Source organism: Lampris incognitus, chromosome 1 (genome assembly GCF_029633865.1).
Source record: "Lampris incognitus isolate fLamInc1 chromosome 1, fLamInc1.hap2, whole genome shotgun sequence".
Classification (NCBI taxonomy): domain Eukaryota; kingdom Metazoa; phylum Chordata; class Actinopteri; order Lampriformes; family Lampridae; genus Lampris; species Lampris incognitus.
Genome location: NC_079211.1, coordinates 26,055,382 through 26,074,113, shown reverse-complemented (window position 1 = coordinate 26,074,113; position 18,732 = coordinate 26,055,382). Strand labels below are relative to the sequence as shown.

Sequence of the window (18,732 nt, the reverse complement as noted above, 5' to 3'; positions counted from 1 at the left end):
TAAGATCAGACTTTCTAGGTGAATTTAGACAATATATTTAAATATCTACGAAACAGGGAACAGGCCAAAAGAAGAAGAAGATTTAAATATCTAAGATTCACTGTGAAAATTTTTAATATTAAAACACAGTTTTTCCTTTCTCCCCCAAGCATCATGAGTTCCATAGCTTCTTAAAGATTTAAGAAACCCTATGTCAATTTATTGAACATAATGACATCTACAGGTTAAAAACCATCTAAAGGTTAAAAACATGGCAGGCAGGTCTTGGTACTCTGTGATGTTAGCATACCAGGACAAACAGAGCCGCAGCTAATAAAAACAACAATGAGTCCATTTGATTACAGAGTACCAGCACACCTATCAAAATTGACAGACAGCACAAATACAGTGCATCCATAAAGTATTCACACCCCTTCACTTTCCCCACATTTTGGTATGTTACAGCCTTATTCCAAAATGGATTAAATTCCTTTTTCTTCTCATCAATCTACACACTACCCCATAATGACAAAGTGAAAAAGGTAAATTTTTGCAAATTTATTAAAAATAAAAAACTGAAATATTGCATGTATATAAGTATTCACACCCTTTGCTATGACACTCAAAATTGAGCTCAGGTTCATCCTGTTTCCACTGATCATCCTTGCGATGTTTCTACATCTTGATTGGAGTCCACCTGTAGTAAATTCAATTGATTGGACATGATTTGGAAAGGCACAGACCTGTCTATATAAGGTCCCACTGTTGATAGTGCATGTCAGAGCAGAAACCAAGCCATGAAGTCAAAGGAATTGTCTGTGGACATCCGAGACAGGATTGTATCGAGGCACAGATCTGGGGGAAGGGTACAAAAAAATGTCTACAGCTTTCAAGGTCCCGAAGAGCACAGTGGTCTCCCTCATTCGTAAATAGAAGAAGTTTGGATCCACCAGGACTCTTCCTAGAGCTGGCCGCCCAGCCAAACTGAGCATTCCGGGGAGAAGGGCCTCGGTCAGGGAGGTGACCAAGAACCCGACAGTCACTCTTACAGAGCTCCAGAGTTCCTCTGTGGAGATGGGAGAACCTTCCAGAAGGACAACCATCTCTGCAGCACTCCACCAATCAGGCCTTTATGGTAGAGTGGCCAGACGGAAGCCTCTGTTCAGTAAAAGGCACATGACGGCCTGCTTGGAGTTTGCCAGAAAGCACCTAAAGGACTCTCAGACCATGAGAAACAAGATTCTCTGGTCTAATGAAATCAAGATTGAACTCTTTGGCCTGAATGCCAAACATCACGTCTGGAGGAAACCAGGCACCTCTCATCACCTTGCTAATACCATCCCTACAGCATCATGCTGTGGGGATGTTCTTCAGTGGCAGGAACTGGGAGACTAGTCAGGATCGAGGGAAAGATGAATGGAGCAAAGTACAGAGAGATCCTTGATGAAAACCTGCTCCAGAGCGCTCAGGACCTCAGACTGGGGCGAAGGTTTACCTTTCAACACGACAACGACCCTAAGCACACAGCCAAGACAACGAAGGGGTGGCTTCGGGACAAGTCTGTGAATGTCCTTGAGTGGCCCAGCCAGAGCCCAGACTTTAACCCCATTTAACATCTCTGGAAAGACCTGAAAATAGCTGTGCAGCGACGCTCCTCATCTAACCTTACAGAGCTAGAGAGGATCTGCAGAGAAGAACGGGAGAAATACCCCAAATATAAGTGTGCCAAGCTTGTAGCTTCATACCCAAAAGACTTGAGGCTGTAATCGCCGCCAAGGGTGCTTCAACCAAGTACTGAGTAAACGGTTTGAATACTTATGTACATGCAATATTTCAGTTTTTTATTTTTAATAAATTTGCAAAAATTTCTACAAAACCTTTTTCATTTTGTCATTATGGAGTATTGTATGTAGATTGATGAGGGAAAAAAAAGGAATTTAATCCATTTTGGAATAAGGTTGTAACCTAACAAAAAGTGGGGAAAGTGAAGGGGTGTGAATACTTTCCGGATGCACTGTAATTGTCAATAGCACCATCAATGCTGATTCTTTGGCACACCTACATCCAACAGACCCATTATTTATTTTATGAGCTGCAAATGAGTTTATCCTGCTATGCCAACATAACATCACAGTGTACCAAGACCAGCCTGGCATGTTTTTAACCTTCAGATGGCTTTTAACCTGTTGATACCAGCAAACTCACTAAAATGGCTTAGAATTTTTTTACTCTTTCAATTCATTTTCTGCTGAGAAAAATTATCTCCATAGCTGCTTTTGATAAATTTCTCTTTCTGAAATCAAAGAAAGGGGGCAAAAACTCCATGCTCCTTTTGATATGTTTTTAACAAGAGAGTTAACACTTTGTGAAATGTGTGGCTTTTTAACTGATGTTGTTTTGATCCCTATTTGAAGTCTTGGCTATTATTATACTACTATTATATATCCAGTGTGGGATTTACAATAGTTTTTTTAACCAATGTTTTCACAAGTGCATGTAAAATCCTAAAAATTAGATTTTCCTGTAAAACACATATATGTCCTCTTCCACTATAAAAGAAGATGCAAATTCATATTACAGAAAAATACCAAACCTCTTCAAGTCAATGCTGGAATGACTGTTCAGCCTAAGTCAAGAGTAAAGATGTGGTGACTTAAAGAGCACCACATGGCTGCTCTGTGATACTTGAGTTTGTACTTGTTTCCCCAAGACAACAGTTTGTTGACACATGAGAATGGTCACCTAGACTCCCAGTTAAAGAAACTGACAGAGGGATAAAGACAGAGACTCTCCCCCACTATACACAAAAACCCCTACCATCCACATACACAGACAAACATCTAGAAAACTGTTTTCAAAATGAATAAGGGTGCATCACCAGGAAATCCTTTATGGTAAATAACACCACTTGTTATTCTGTCACATCCAACCTTCACTAAGCTACACATTATTTATGCTCCCATACACTTTCCTGACTGACTCTGTGCATGTATACACATGCTTGTGTGTACAGTGTAGTGTAACCCTCTATGTGTAAGGACCATTACAAGTATGTGTCAGTCCAAGTAGGGCATGTTTGCTGCATGACTGCCCCTAGTCCTTAATGTGTTATTATTAATGGAGTCACAAAACCCAACAAGTACCCCAAGTCCCACCCCTGCATTTCAACTTGCCCCACAAAAGACAAAAAAACACAGGCTAGTGCAGCCATGTCTGTCTGCAAATATGATCCTCTCATTTTCTGTCGAGGTTTTGAAATTTATCCGTCATCCTCAACAGACTGACAGTATCCCTCTCTATCTGCATGTCTGTCTGCTTTCCCAGGTTATCGGTGCATCTGGTTCGTGAGAAGCCGGCATGACATGTAGTAGTATGTCAATGGTACATGCAAAAATAGTTGAGTAAAAGGACATCTTCCTGTTGTATTAAATGCAACGTGACATTCCAGTCAGGCAGCCAGCTCCGAGCTTCCAACAAACAGCAAATATAGTCTCCTCCCTCACTGGCACTCAATACATGTCACTTACATTTCGATACTAGAATATCTACCATAAAATTAAGACCCAATTCAGTCACGTTCCAATTTAGCATCCAAAGACAAGTTTTTCAGCCTCCAACCACATGCTGACACAGTGAAGGAAACCTGACAGAAAAACATTGTTTTCTGCATTCCAACATTTGTCCTAATATAATAAATCTCATTAAAACCTCCTTGTCATTGGGGCGTCCAGGTAGCATAGCGGTCTATTCCATTGCCTACCAACATGGGGATCACTGGTTCAAATCCCCGTGTTACCTCCGGCTTGGTCGGGCGTCCCCACAGACACAACTGGTCATGTCTGCGGGTGGGAAGCCAGGTTTGGGTGTGTCCTGGTCACTGCAGTAGCGCCTCCTCTGGTCTGTTGGGCCACCTTTTCTGGGGGGGGGGGGGCCGGAGAGGAATAGCGTGATCCCCCCCCACGCACTACACTCCCCTGGTGAAACTCCTCACTGTCAGGTGAAAAGAAGGGGCTGGCGACTCCACATGTATCAAAGGAGGCATGTGGTAGTCTGCAGTCCTCCCCAGATCAGCAGAGGGGGTGGAGCAGCAACCGGGGGCTCAGAAGAGTGGGGTAATTGGCCAAGTACAATAGGGGAGAAAAAGGGGGGGAAATCCAAAGAAAAGAAAAAAACCTGGTCATTAAGCGGACCCTTTTGAAATCAGCTGCTCCCTGACGACCAGCTCCATGAAAACAAACAGAACCTGCATTAATTGTCTGTGCACTCCATGGCAACAAGTTCTGTACCTGTTAACCCATGGATCTTAACTGATTTCTTGCTCTCTATACTAGTCTTATCTTATTTGTATGTATGTGAGTGAGAAACACACACATTTTTCTTATCAGTGTTTCCTGTAGAGTTTTTTTTTTTACAGGCAGGCATGTAGGTTCCCCAGAGCTACACGTGCCATTCAAAGGGAAGAGCTGCAGCGAATGACTTGTCACAAACAGTCAACAATTCTGTCACAGACAAAAGCAGTTGTTTGCATCAAATGGTATATTAAAGCTGAAATAATTCCCACACAAATATAATTTGATAAATATGAATATTCTATAATACTGAAATATTACAGTACTTGCAGTGGGCTTGGGTGATAGCACAAATGTACTACTACTGCTTTTGGCATCTCCCATTAGAGGTTGCCACAGCGGCTCATCCATTTTCATCTCTTCCTGTTCTCTGCATCTTCCTCTGTGACACGATAATGTAAATCATTATCATTAAATGTATATCTTAAATAAGAAAGTTTTGCTATCATGGCTTCATGAGTTCAATTGAAAGAATGCTCAGATCATCTTACTACAGTTGGTCTTTACACAGCAGGTTTCTATTTAGAAATACCAAAAAGGCTTGCACTAAATTAGAGTTCCCATAAGTTTGTACTATTTGTCGTATTTACTATACCTAATGGTCTTCTCAAACATGTTATATCATAGCAACTACATTTTTCCTTTTGGAAACTAAAGGTCATTTTGATGTGGCAAACCACATTAGCCTATTATACTGGTTATACAGACACCAGTAAAAAATAAATAAATTTTTAAAAAAAGAACATTAAATGTTTGTTGAGCCTTTTCTCCACTGGACCCAAGCCTTATGATAAACAAATTAGTGCTTAGACTGTAAGTGCTCAAAACAGGATTTACCATATTTCCCAGATTACAAGTTGCACCGGAGTATTAGTCGCACTCAGCAAAAAACGTGTTGTGAGGGAAAAAAAAAACATATGCAAGTTGCTTTGGTGTATAAGTCACATTTATATGGTGGTACCATAGAAATTGATTGACAGTACAATGGACATTCCAATTCAAATCAATGAAAGCCACTTTATTTGACATTGTATTCTTAAAGTGAATTTGTTCTGCATTTAACCCATCCAATTGTATAGGAGAAGTGGGGCAGCTGCAGCATCCCGAGGACCAACTCCAGTTCTTTTTCCTGTGGCCTTGGTCATGGGCACAGACAGAAGTATTAACCCTAACATGCATGTCTTTTTTTTATGGTGGGAGGACACCGGAGCACCTGGCAGAAACCCACACAGAAACGGGGAGAATATGCAAACTCCACACAGAAAGGACCTGGGATGGCCTGGGGTTCAAACCCAGGACCTTCTTGCAGTGAGGCAACATTGCAATGCAAATCAATGTAGCAAGATGATCAGAGCTGTGGTGGCCATTTGATCTGCTGCCATTGCAAAGAAGTGTGACTGTTTTAGCAGGCTAACTTCCATATAAACTGACTTGCAGCATGTCACGGACTCACTGAAGTGAGGTTTTGCAGTAACAACCAAAAACAGTGGAGTAGTCCGCACATTTACAGCCCCACTGATGTGTGTTGGCACCATAACAACTTACAAACCCCAATTCCAATGAGGTTGGACGTTGTGTAAAACGTAAATAAAAACAGAATACAATGATTTGCAAATCCTTTCCAACCTATATTCAATTGAATACACTACAAAGACAAGATATTTAATGTTCAAACTGATAAACTTTGTTTTTTTTGCAAATATTCCCTCATTTTGAATTTGATGCCTGCAACACATTCCAAAAAACTGGGACAGGGGGATGTTTACCACTGTGTTACATCACCTTTCCTTTTAACAACACTCAATAAGTATTTGGGAACTGAGGACACTAATTGTTGAAGCTTTGTAGGTGGAATTCTTTCCCATTTTTGCTTGATGTACAACTTCAGTTGCTCAACAGTCCGGGATCTCCATTGTTGTATTTTGCACTTCATAATGCGCCACACATTTTCAATTGGAGACAGGTCTGGACTGCAGGCAGGCCAGTCTAGTACCCGCACTCTTTTACTATGAAGCCACGCTGTTGTAACACGTGCAGAATGTGGCTTGGCATTGTCTTGCTGAAATAAGCAGGGACGTCCCTGAAAAAGATGCCGCTTGGATGGCAGCATATGTTGCTCCAAAACCTGTATGTACCTTTCAGCATTAATGGTGCCCTCACAGATGTGCAAGTTACCCATGCCATGGGCGCTACACACCCCCATATCATCACAGATGCTGGCTTTTGAACTTTGCGCTGTTAACAATCTGGATGGTCCTTTTCCTCTTTAGCCCGGAGGACACGACATCCATGATTTCCAAAAACAATCTGAAATGCGGACGTCAGACCACAGCACATTTTTCCACTTTGCGTCAGTCCATCTCAGATGAGCTCGGGCCCAGAGAAGCCGGCAGCGTTTCTGGGTGCTGTTGATATATGGCTTTCGCTTCGCATGGTAGAGTTTTAACTTGAACTTGTAGTTGTAGCAACGAACTGTGTTAACTGATGACGGTTTTCCGAAGTGTTCCTGAGCCCACATGGTAATATTCCTTTACAGAATGATGTCGGTTTTTAATGCAGTGCCACCTGAGGGATCGAAGGTCACGGGCATTCAACGTTGGTTTTCGGCCTTACCGCTTAGGTGCAGAGATTTCTCCGGATTCTCTGAATCTTTTGATGATATTATGGACTGTAGATGATGAAATCCCTAAATTCCTTGCAATTGTACATTGAGAAACGTTGTTATTAAACTGTTGGGACTATTTGCTCACGCAGTTGTTCACAAAGTGGGGAACCTCGCCCCATCCTTGCTTGTGAATGACTGAGCCTTTCGGGGATACTCCTTTCATACCCAATCATGACACTCACCTGTTTCCAATTAACCTGTTCACCTGTGGAATGTCCAAACAGGTGTTTTTTGAGCATTCCTTAACTTTCCCAGTCTTGTGTTGCCCCTGTCCCAGCTGTTTTGGAACATGTTGCAGGCATCAAATTCAAAATGAGTAAATATTTGCAAAAAACAATAAAGTTTATCAGTTTGAACATTAAATATCTTTTCTTTGTAGTGTATTCAACTGAATATGGGTCGAAAAGGATTTGCAAATCATTGTATTCTGTTTTTATTCACGTTTTACACAATGTCCCAACTTCATTGGAACTGGGGTTTGTACAATCGCCATTTCTTTTGACGTACTGAAATGACCATCGCAAACAGTCTAACGTCCATTTACTCTCCTTCGACTTCTATGGGTGGTACAGTATCTTCAATTGAGTCATAAGATTGAACAGTGCCATTTAGTGGCCTTAATTTAAATGTGGCGTATTCGTCTCACAATCTTACATTGTATAAGTCGCTTTGGAATAGTAGTCGCAGGACCAGCCAGACGAGTAAAGAAACAGCGACTTATAGTCCGGGAAATACAGTACATAAATAGGCTACAGTATGCCAATGAGACAAAAAAATGCAAGGCTGCCGAAGCAATTACAAATCTCAATGACGTGTGTTCTTCATGCATTTTTGACCAGAAAAACAAGTATGTCCACTTTCTCTGGTTTCAACAGAAAACCAGGACGCCTTGAGACAAATTGTGTCCGCGCTGCCAAAATGTGTCCGGGTGACATCATCGCAATGCAATCGTGACAGCTCGCATTCCTGACATTCCCAAGTAGCGTTCGCACATTTACTTACCTCAGCATTGACAGAGATCGTGGCTAGATAAACACCTGCTTTACTTCAGAATCGTGATTTACCGGAGACAGTATCACTACTTAGATATCAGATAAGCCTTATATAATTTCCTTTTATACTGTGCTTATATTGTTTCCGTTCGTTGCTTGCCTCAGAATCAAGATTGCTAGCTAGCTAGCTTTAGCTTGCACACCTGCTTTTAGCTCAGAATTATGATTTACCAGAGACAAACCCTACTACATTGATCAGATAACCCAAATTTCATTTTATACTGTGCTTAAACTTTAGATCGTGTTCGATTTATTTTGAAGTAGCTAGCTAACGTTAGTCTTTTATTTTACTGAAACTAACTAGCTAGCTGTTAGTTAATACTAAGTTAGCCAACAATATCTTGATTGCTTGCTAGTTAAATATTTGTTCGCTGAATAGCAAATATTGGACGTTTCATTTTAATGGAAAATAGGTTCATAGAACATCTATTGAAAATGTTGTCCAAGTTACATAACGTTAGCTAGCTAGTTTGCTTGCAAGCTAGCTAACAAGTTGGTCAACCAGTAGATGAACTTTCGCCTAAAAGGTTTTTTGTGCTTGTAGAAAAACATATCCTTGTATAAAAAAATTGCAAGTCGACTATAAAAGGTGACCCTGTGCATGTATTGTACGATGTCGCTAAAAAAAGTACACTATTAAACCTGCTTTTGCCTGAAATATTACGATTCTACGAACTACAACGGGAGAGGAATGTCAGGAATGCGAGCTGTCACGATTGCATGGCAATGACGTCACCCGGACACATTTTGGCAGCCTGGACGCAATTTGGCCTGACAGCTGTGTGACAGCCGTTTTGCCATCATAGACCGATTTTCTTCTTGCATGTAATATACAGCTCATAATGGGTTGTTAGCAAACTGCTGACTGGTGCTTCACTAGGTAAAGGCAAAAGTTACTGGCATTTCTAGTTTTTGCTGCAACTTTCTTTTCACTAGATATAGACAAGATTTTTATTTCTAATGAGATTTGCCATCTTTCCTTCATTACAGAAAAAAATGCATGCCAACACCATCCATCATTGGTTTCTATAAACCTTTTGATACATTTGTCCTGAAAAAAATGGGTGCACTGACCAATTTCTCATTATCAGGGCAGAGAGAAAATCATTATGGTGCTGAACAATGTTTTCCATACAACATATCCTAACCTGCACTCTTTTCTGCTTGTTGCAGAGTTGTGTCTGTCAAAGTCAGTGCTGAAACTTCAGTCCTGTTAACACTTCCAGTATTAGATGGCTCTATGGTTTCCGAGGAGCTGGCAGCCTCTAACTGTTTCTCCAGTATCTGTTTTTTCCAGTATCTGTTTTTCTTAAGTTTGTGTGAAAAACACAGATTACTTAAGCTGTGCCCTTCTTCAACATGTTGTTACTGTGTTTGGCTAATTAAAGTAATAGCTTTAACAATAACACTATTGTTAGTTATTATAATTACAACCACAAAAGATTTCCTATTTATTTAATCATATATGCTTGTGTTTTCGCATAACACACAAATAAATGTGCACGTAATGTGTGTTGGTGTGTGTTTGTTAGTATGTGGGTAATGAGCAAGCAGCAAGCAGGTAGCCAATTCTCACTGTATTCTGACCCTGCTTACAGATACGAAGAGAATAGTGACAGTCCATTTATCACTGGCTATCCTTTCTGACAGCTGGGAATCCATACATCTAATTCTCTATGAAGCCTGGGGGAAAGGAGCCTCTTGCTTGCCTCAGATGTGAAAACTCCCTCTGGACAAGAGTGGGCAAGGCCTCCTAGGCCTACAAAAAAAATGGGCCTACCCTCTCTAAGATGCAAGAGGTAGCCAGAAAAGAATAAAAGTAAAAACACAGAAAAGAGTGGAAGGTAGGGCGAGAGGGAGAGAAGGGGCAGAACCAGACCATTTGAGGTATAGTCCAGAGGTTAACACCCATGGGAGAACACATAAGAAAACACACATAAGTTTACCAGATATAAAAGTTCTGCTCCAAATTGCCATTTTATGTTAAGTGTCAGAAATAGGACTTAATTTAACAAGAAAAAGCCAAGAGTAAACCTATAAAACTTGGAAAAATACCATTAGGAAATCCTTTAAATCTGTCTCCAGAAACATACACACAAAGAAAGGAAGTAGATCTGAGTCACTGACACCATGAGCCCCACAATTCAATTTTGAATCAGGCTGCTTGTGTGTGTTTTGCGTCAGAGATATTTAACGCAGGTCAGGATAGAACAAAAGGGGCTCTAAAAAGTGACAATGCCAACCCCCTTAACCACCACCTACATTTTTATCTCCCTGCAATATCAACAAGGCCATTCATGGTAGAACACAGCGCCCCTATATAGATCCCTACTTCATTATTACACACACAAAACAAAGGAGCCCAGCCCCCAAATCCGAGGAGTTTCCCTTCTTATGAACTAAACCGGTGATACTCAGTCACATGCCTTTCACGTGCTATATTTATATGACTGCAACTATTATTTTCGTAACTGATTAAGTGATGTCTTTGAAAACTTTATTTAGTCTTACCAACGGCCAAAAAAAAAACCCTCAAGTATTCATTTCAAAACTATATAAATCAGAGGAAGGCAATCAAATCTTAACATTTATGAAACTGCAACCAAAAAATGTTTGGTATTAGCATATTTGATGAATGACTCAAACAATTGACTACCAAAATTGCAATCGCTTAATTGTCTGTCGATCAACTAATTGATTAATCAACTAATCTATTCAGTAAAACATGTTACACATGTCCTAACACCCCCCCCACACACACATACACAAACTGACCCAACACTACATCCACTGAATTTACTAATTAGTCATCCCGTCTGGTTAAATGTGTACCAATTAGTGAAATCAGCTGGTGTATTACTTGTTGGGCTGGAAAGAAAACCAGCAAATACATCGCCCCCATGACACATGATTAAGTATCACTGAAATAAACTAAATAGGAATCTACTTGCTAAATTAGAGCTTTATTTAACAAAATGTAAACTAATTTGTGATTTATCCTTCAGACCGTTATATAGCCTACTGATGCATTAGAGATCAATGCAGCACAACTTTAAACTGATTTTTGTCCCTACTTCCATGTTCATGAAGCATTTCCACTTTCATTTCACTTGAGCAGTTCCTACCCCAATTTTGTCATTCTGGATATTCAAAAGATTCAATTAGAAGTTTTGTAACTGTAGCTAGACTCTACTTTTTCAGAAGTCATGTTTAAACTAGCTTCAGGTCTGTGTTCTGGTCTGCCAGTCAGAAGTATCCTCACAAGATTCCCAGCGCAGTTGGCTTGGTCGGAAATTGCAATGCAGCGATTTAAAGAAAATCCTAATCAGGAAAAAGGAAAGAAAAATACTCTGTGATTATCTCACTGCTGTAGTTTTACTGGCTTTCAAATTACTGTTATATTTGACAGTCACTCCCATTTTGCCTTCCTGCTCACCCACTCTACATAAATGACCAAGTGCAAAAAAAAAAAAAATTTTTCAACCACATTGGGACCATTACTTTCCACCACAGGCAACTTTCTTCTGTTTCAATGTCCTGGCTTTTGTATCAAGCACCCGAACTTTGGATGGATATAAGCAAACTCCTTTCTCCCTGGATTTAAACTTTCCCTGTTGTCTAAAACTAGCCTGAGCCAAAGTGCCATCAAACTAAACATCCTAACACAGTCAGCTACTCATTAGCATTGGGGACAACTTACTCACTTTCCACATGTCAGCTATAACTGAAATTCGTTTACTAATGACAGTTTTTCTGTCAATTAGTTCCCTGTCTGTATATTCTTTTTGTTATGGCATGAGAGTAGGGATGGGTATCGTTAGGATTTTATCGATACTACTACTCTTATCGATACTGCTTATCGGTTCGGTACTTTATCGATACTCTTATCGGTTCTTTTTGATTATTGTGCAAGAAAAAAAGACACTTAATTAAGAACAGAATCGACATTGCTTTATTATTCTATTATATAACTTTATATAAATATAAACAAATATTTATTCAGCAGCAACAGCAGCAGCAATGTTTTAAATGCGTCTGAATTATAGACTTTATAATCAACATTCAACAACAACAAATAAGATAAAAAAATAAAAGTAGATAAAGATAAAGAAAAAAAATATATATTAAAAATAATTTTTTACAGCAAAAGGCTAACGGAAGTTCAAACAAACAAACAAGAACCTAGAAGATTATCCTAACAGTTCTTCTGCAGAAAAATCAACATATCTGCCTTCTCTAGCAGGAGTCGTGATCTCTCCTGACTTATAGTGTCCCCGGCTGTAGAGAAGACCCTCTCACTGGGGGTGGAGGAGGCTTGGGCACAGAGGTAGGTGGTTGCAAGCTGTGTCAGCAGGGGCAGAGTGCCTCTCTTTTCCCACCACCACAAAGCAGGGGATTCTGACATGGGGATGGAAGGCAGGCCTTTGTAGAGTTGGAGTTCGTGATCAACTCGTTCACTGACGGACAAGGTGTTTTGCCGCATGGTGGTCCGCAGCTCCATGTCTTCATCAGCAAACAGCTCCTCCAAGGCATTCCTTGGTTTGTAGAGTGGAGTGGCTGTCTCCTCCTTTCCTTCTTCTTCTGACTCCTGTTGCTGCTGGTCTGTGTCTGTGTGGCCCTGCTCCTCTGTGTGGCCCTCCTCCTCTGCTACAGCTGCCTCCCTCAACCGGTCCCAGGTGGCATCACTCTCCATCTTCCCTTTGAACCTGGGGTCCATCGCTGTCGCCTCGAGTAGGAAGGCCTGGATGGTGTCTTCCTGGTAACGTCCAGAGAGATTCCCCCAAACCTTCTCTTTAATGCTCGACACAAACAGTGTGTCTTCCTCCTGCACTGTGAAATGGTCTTCAAGTTTCCTGAGGATCGGGAGGATTTGGCCACAGGTGGGAGTTTGTTCACTGGAGATGCACAGGGTGGACGTGTACATGACACGCATGAGTTGTACAAACTCCTCAGCCTTCTGGAAATCCTCATCTTTCAGCCAGCCCAATTTGTCCTTTTCCATCTGTTTCCTGAGCCATGGGTCCATGGATGCAGCTTGGATTGCTGGGTATTGCTCCATGAATCTTTCTACTATAAGGAAGAGAGAATTCTACCTTGTTTTCACATCAAGGATCATTGTGTGTTGGGGAAGGTCTGAAACAAAAAAAAATTTCATCACAGCACACTTGAATATATAATTAAATTAATTAAAATTTGATTGGGAATTTTAAAAAAATGCTTTAATAGGTTGAACTGGCTTCTTACCTAGGAGTTGCTGCTTTTCTTTCAGGACTGTTTTAGCCATGGATGATCTCTTCATCCAGACAACCACTGCCCTGATTCTTCCTGCCCACCTGTCAATGGCACTGATCTGATAGATTTTGTGCGCTGCTATGTTCAGTGTGTGAGCAAAGCATCCGATTTTCAGGACATGGAGTTTCCTTATGGCAACATCCATATTAGCAGCATTGTCGACTGTCACTGCTACAATCTTGCCAACTTCTACGCTAAATTCTTCAAGAATTTCTGTGATCTCCTCTGCCACTACATCTCCTGTTAGTGCCTGGTAAACAGCTCTGGTTTTAAGCACCTTGTTTCACACTGCCTTGACTTGTGTAATGTGCTGTAACCGTGAGGTAGTGGTCCTGAGTTAAGCTGGTCCACCCATCAGTTGTAATGGCTAGCTTTGGCACATCTTTAAACTCTGCGATAACATTGCCTTTTCAACATTATACCAGGCAGGAATCAGTGTGTTACTGAGGACATTCCTGCAGGGAGGGGTATATTTGCAGTTGAGAGCATTGGTCATCTCCCTAAAGTAAAGAAAGGATTGAATCATTGTAAATTTGTGTGGAGTGGTGGGAATAGCTGCTTCAATAACTTATAACAAAGCTGCTCCCCTATTTGACAACTATGTATTTAAAAAAAACTCAATATACACTGACTGATTAGTTGTTACCTAAAGCCCTTGGACTCCACTGTAGAGAAGGGGTGCAGGCCTTTGACAACAAACTGGGTCACAGCCCTGTGACACTCGTTCACCCTATCCTCCGTCATCCTTCCACTAGCTGCTAGCGTGAAGGGACTTTGGGCTTGGCTGGGACCGGTGGTGGTAGAGGGAGGAGGGGTGGGTTGGGACATAGTGGCTGCAGCCTCAGCCTGACAATCTACAAAAAGTTGTGAAATCTTTCAAATGTTTGCAGCTAAACAATTAGCTAAGCAATTATATTTTATCTATTAGTCTATTCGTAATAATTCGTTATTAGCCTAGCTAACTCCGTATCTATGGCTTATATATTTGTAGCTAAACAGTTAGCTAAGCAATTATATTTTATTTATTGGCCTATTCGTAATAATTCGTTTTTAGCCTAGTTAACTCCTTATCTATGGCTCATACGGCTTACCTGCAGTGGACGTGGATGGAACACTACGAGCAAAGCAGTCGAAAACTCCGCATTTCTGCAGATTAATACCATGTTTCGACAAAAGATGTTTCGACAGATTGCTTGTATTGCCACCCTTACTGGCAAATGATTTGTTGCACTTGTGGCAACGAGCGTTGTTGTCATCGACTTTTGAAAAATATACCCAAACTTTTGAACGTTTAGTTCTCTCCGCCATGATGAGCACTTGAGCAGAGCTGTCTGTGCGTGTGTGAGCGAGTGTGTGGAGCACAGCACAGCCCCTCGCGCAGTAAGAGAGAGAGAGACAGAGAGATGGAGAAAACAGCAAACAAGATTATGTTCACGACGTTTAAATTCCTCGAAAAACACATTTGCCACAATATAAATCTCACTCCATGATTTCTCGAGTACCTACCGACTACCGATAGCAGAGCCAAAAACGTCGGATCTTAAAAATGCTCCGGTTTTTACTAATTTAGAACCGGTTCTCGTTTAGAACCGGGTTTCGGGGGGCATCCCTACATGAGAGCAATTTTCCTCGTTTAACTTCTGAAGAAAGTAATTACTGGAGTTGCCAAAATTGAAACTGAGTTTATCCCAACTCTTAGGGGAATTATTATTAAGCCGCCACAGCGTTAATGGCACGCTAGTCAAAAGGTAAATGTGAACAATTACCTCCACTGTCTTGGCGATTACTTTCCACAAGAGCAATCTCCGCATGAATGCTAATAAAGCTTTTCCATTGCTAGTATTGTCCATTGCCAACCCAAGAGCCTTGCCTCAGACACAAAACCCCTCCAGACCAGTCTTTTCCTTCGCAAGTTGACTTGTTTCATGAGCACACACCTCATTAGGCACAACTTACTTTGAACTTGAACAGTATGTCATTACAGATGGGAGACCATGGTGGTGTAAAGAGGGGCTGGGGGGGGGGCACTTCAGACTCATTTTTATAACATCTGAATCTACCAGCCCTGCGTCTTAGAAGTGATGATGCTGCACACAGTGATTTCATGATTCGTCTCCTCACATGCACAATTAGAGTTGAGCATACATCAGCAGATTTTGCCATCATATTTCTTGCTCCCTCATATAGATGTCCACATACACACAGGAAAGTTCACATTCGCAAACTATCACCTGCATCCTGTCACAAGATACAGCAAATACCCTACACATTTTCTGCATATCGCTTGCCCACCCATAGTCCACTGTCTACTATACCTAAGCTCTCACACTAACATGTACATACATTGACTGCTAGTGTTAATGACCGCAGACCTCTGAATCAATGCAGGCAAGGTTTGTTCCTATGGTGCCCTGTAGGGCATTCACAACTGCTCAATTTTAGCAGTCATCAACTACTCCCGAAAAGTAGCTGACTAGTTAATTAATGGCAGGAGATATATTTTTTTCATCCAATAACTACCAATTCTCGTCAAACAGGTCTCAAATACAACCAGCAAAGGATTAACTAATGTAGGCGGGACCAACCTGGGGGTAGACGAAATAGGGTCCTGGACTGGCTCTGAAAGACTGTTTACAACTGAGCCACAATCTTATTGGACTAAAGCCCCAGCAAGCCTGTCTGAGCTTGAGCATTTGACTGCAGTAACAACGTGACTGCTTTCTTGCAGGTGTTTCGGTTTAACTAGTGACCTTGTTAAAGTAACGTTATGCAACTGTTTTACCTTAAAATAACAGCTTCAAAATCGTTTTGATGGTATACTGACTTTTAATAGGGAGATTGGTGTGGCTTTCATTCCCATTCCAAGCCTCAAACACCCGTTCTTGCACTATGTAACTTCAGTCGAGCAGGAACAATCTCCCACAAGAGATACTTTTTTTCCTAGAATGGCAAAGTCAGAGTACCATCAAAATGATTTTGCAGCTGTTATCTTAAGGTCAATTCAACTTTATTTGTATAACCCAATATCACAAATAACAAATTTGCCTCAGTGCGCTTTACAGCAATACAAAATCTTGTTCTTAGACCCTCGCACTGGATAAGGCACAACTCCTTAAAGAAAAAAAAACCCTTTAACAGGGAGTAAAAATAGGAAGAAACCTCAGGTAGAACAACAGAGGAGATTGCTCTAGCAAGACAGACAACGTGCAATGGATGTTGCGTGTACAGAATAAAACAACTTACAGAATACGACACTGAAAGAGCAGAACAATTATAATGGAATTATAAGATATATGAAGAATATGGTGAGGAGGATCCCAGGACCTGAGCCATGTGAGCCAAGGGGAAAAAGTTGCATAAGTTAGTTTAACTGGTGACTTTCAACCAAGTGCATCCGTGGTTGTCGTTGTGACGGCAGCTGTTGAAAAGCATAAAAGCCTTAAATTATCTTAAATTGTATTTTCAATTCGTCTGGTCCTTTTTGTCCTACAATATGTAAATTAAACTGTGTTGCCAACAAGAAGCATTCACATTTCTTGAAGTTATTTTCAATGTGAGGAAAAACAGATTAGCAGAGCAGCTAGCATCGAATGAGAAATTTGACATAACGTTACAAGTTAAATGATTGAATATGGCTCACTTTGTGATTGAGGATAACATACAGCTGCACTGTCAGTTGCAGTTTGTTTCTCACGTTATAAGAAACGTCACGAGAGTCTTGCTGAGCATGATTCAACTTACGTAAATGGTTAGAAAAGAAATTAAACACAGATGAGTGTATTTAAAATTGATTGACGTAAAATTAAAGGTTTTTAGGAGGACATCACGTGTTCAATTCGTGTTTTTAACAGCTGCCATCACGAAAGTCACCAGTTAACATGGTAACTCGTTAAACCGAAAAAAGGATAACGGGAGTCTGTCCTTCTCTAAATACCTTAAATTTTGTTTAGTTAACATCGCATAACGTAGAAAATTATTGTTTAAACAAAACAAATCTATGTTGGAATCACAGCGCCCCCCGCTGCATAACTGCTGTAGATGCATTGGCACTGCTTTATTACAGCACAGTGCTAAAACCACTGATGAATGATTAGTCTACAACTATGCACAGTGTCGACCAGTGGTTTTGATAGTCGACTGGGCTGTGAAACCCCTAGTGCCCTGAGAAGCCATACAACAACTACCTCAATTTCAACCTTGAGATGATTTAAGTATTTCTCATTCTGATTCATGCTGGGTGACTTAAGATACAGATCAAAACCCGCTAAAGATGTGCTGAAGACAGACAGGGAGACAGGCATAAATGCAGAGAGATTAAAAAAGAAGAGGCAAGAGGAGGTGGGGAGAAAAGTTCTTATAAATCATCTAAATATGCAGGGCTGCTTCTGTGAGATGCTGTCTTGAAGAGAGAATGTCTCGGTACTCGCATATGCCACATAAATCGTGGCTCCATGTTGAGTGTCCTACTGTGTCTGTTGTACAGAAAGATTCAAAAACAGACAAATGTACTGCTTCAGCAATATCTAACCTATTCGCTTCCACTTTCACTGGCTGTGTTTTGCTTGCTTTACTTGATCACTGCTATATTTCTAATGAGATCATTTAGATTATCTAGGCAGCTATTTTTATATGCACTCATTTTAGTCCAAGAGTACATTCTCATCCTAATTGGCTCCAACATATAAAAGGCGCCTACACCTATAAATTGATCAATTGATCAATTGAAATGGCCTTCTGAATCAATTTTGCCCTACTTTTGATAATTCCAAAACTTTGGTCATCATACATCAGTAAGCATACAGTTTTGTCAATGAGACTTAAAACAGTCAGTTTTCTGATCACCAAAATAGTCAGACAATTGTATTTGGATTTTTTTTGCCATGTCGCCCAGCCCTACTGGGAAATTAAGTCATTGCAGACACCCCAGTTCTCAGAGAAAGCTCAGCTCTCAGCCCTGTTTGCACCACAGTGGCCCAGTGGTTGCTGTCTCGAAGAGAGAATGTCTCACCTCACAGCAAGAAGGTCCTGGGTTCGAACCCCAGGGTTGTCCAACCTTGGGGGCAGGGATGGAAATTAGCACCCGCTACACGGCAAATGCGGGTGGATTTGCGTATTGGCGGGTGAATTTGCTCAACCTACCAGCCACGGTGGCGGGTAAAGAAAAGCAGCAATTTGTGACGTACTGAATCGCGAATCTGCCTTATTTTCCCCCCAATGACCCGCCCTACTCTGCCTCTGATTGGCTAGTACTTGTTGCCATCGTTGGTTAGCCAATCAGAGGCAGCGTATAGGGACGCTTGTCTTGCGAGTCTGCTAGTTCACACAGACACTTTCGAGGACGAGGAGAGAGCCAGAAAAAACAATGTGGCGTTACATCGCAGGGGTTAAGAGGTCT

The 18,732-nt window shown here is 41.0% G+C and overlaps 2 protein-coding genes across 2 annotated transcripts in view; both read right to left on the bottom strand.

Annotated features, from left to right (window-relative positions):
* Positions 1-18,732, bottom strand: part of LOC130109834 (protein diaphanous homolog 1) — a 169,915-nt gene that overhangs the window by 121,698 nt on the left and 29,485 nt on the right. The gene's annotated exons all lie outside the window — the stretch shown is intronic.
* LOC130107156 (zinc finger BED domain-containing protein 4) lies at positions 12,067-13,369 on the bottom strand. Its single transcript, XM_056273602.1, has 2 exons — positions 13,290-13,369; positions 12,067-13,178 (listed from the first exon to the last, which is right to left on the bottom strand). Exon 2 carries the CDS (start codon positions 13,102-13,104, stop codon positions 12,241-12,243), a length of 864 nt encoding a protein of 287 aa, XP_056129577.1. The 5' UTR covers positions 13,105-13,178; positions 13,290-13,369; the 3' UTR covers positions 12,067-12,240.

Bases quoted from the DNA above. Each gene is read 5' to 3' on its own strand.
- LOC130107156 (XM_056273602.1), bottom strand. From the start codon at position 13,104: ATGGAGCAATACCCAGCAATCCAAGCTGCATCCATGGACCCATGGCTC.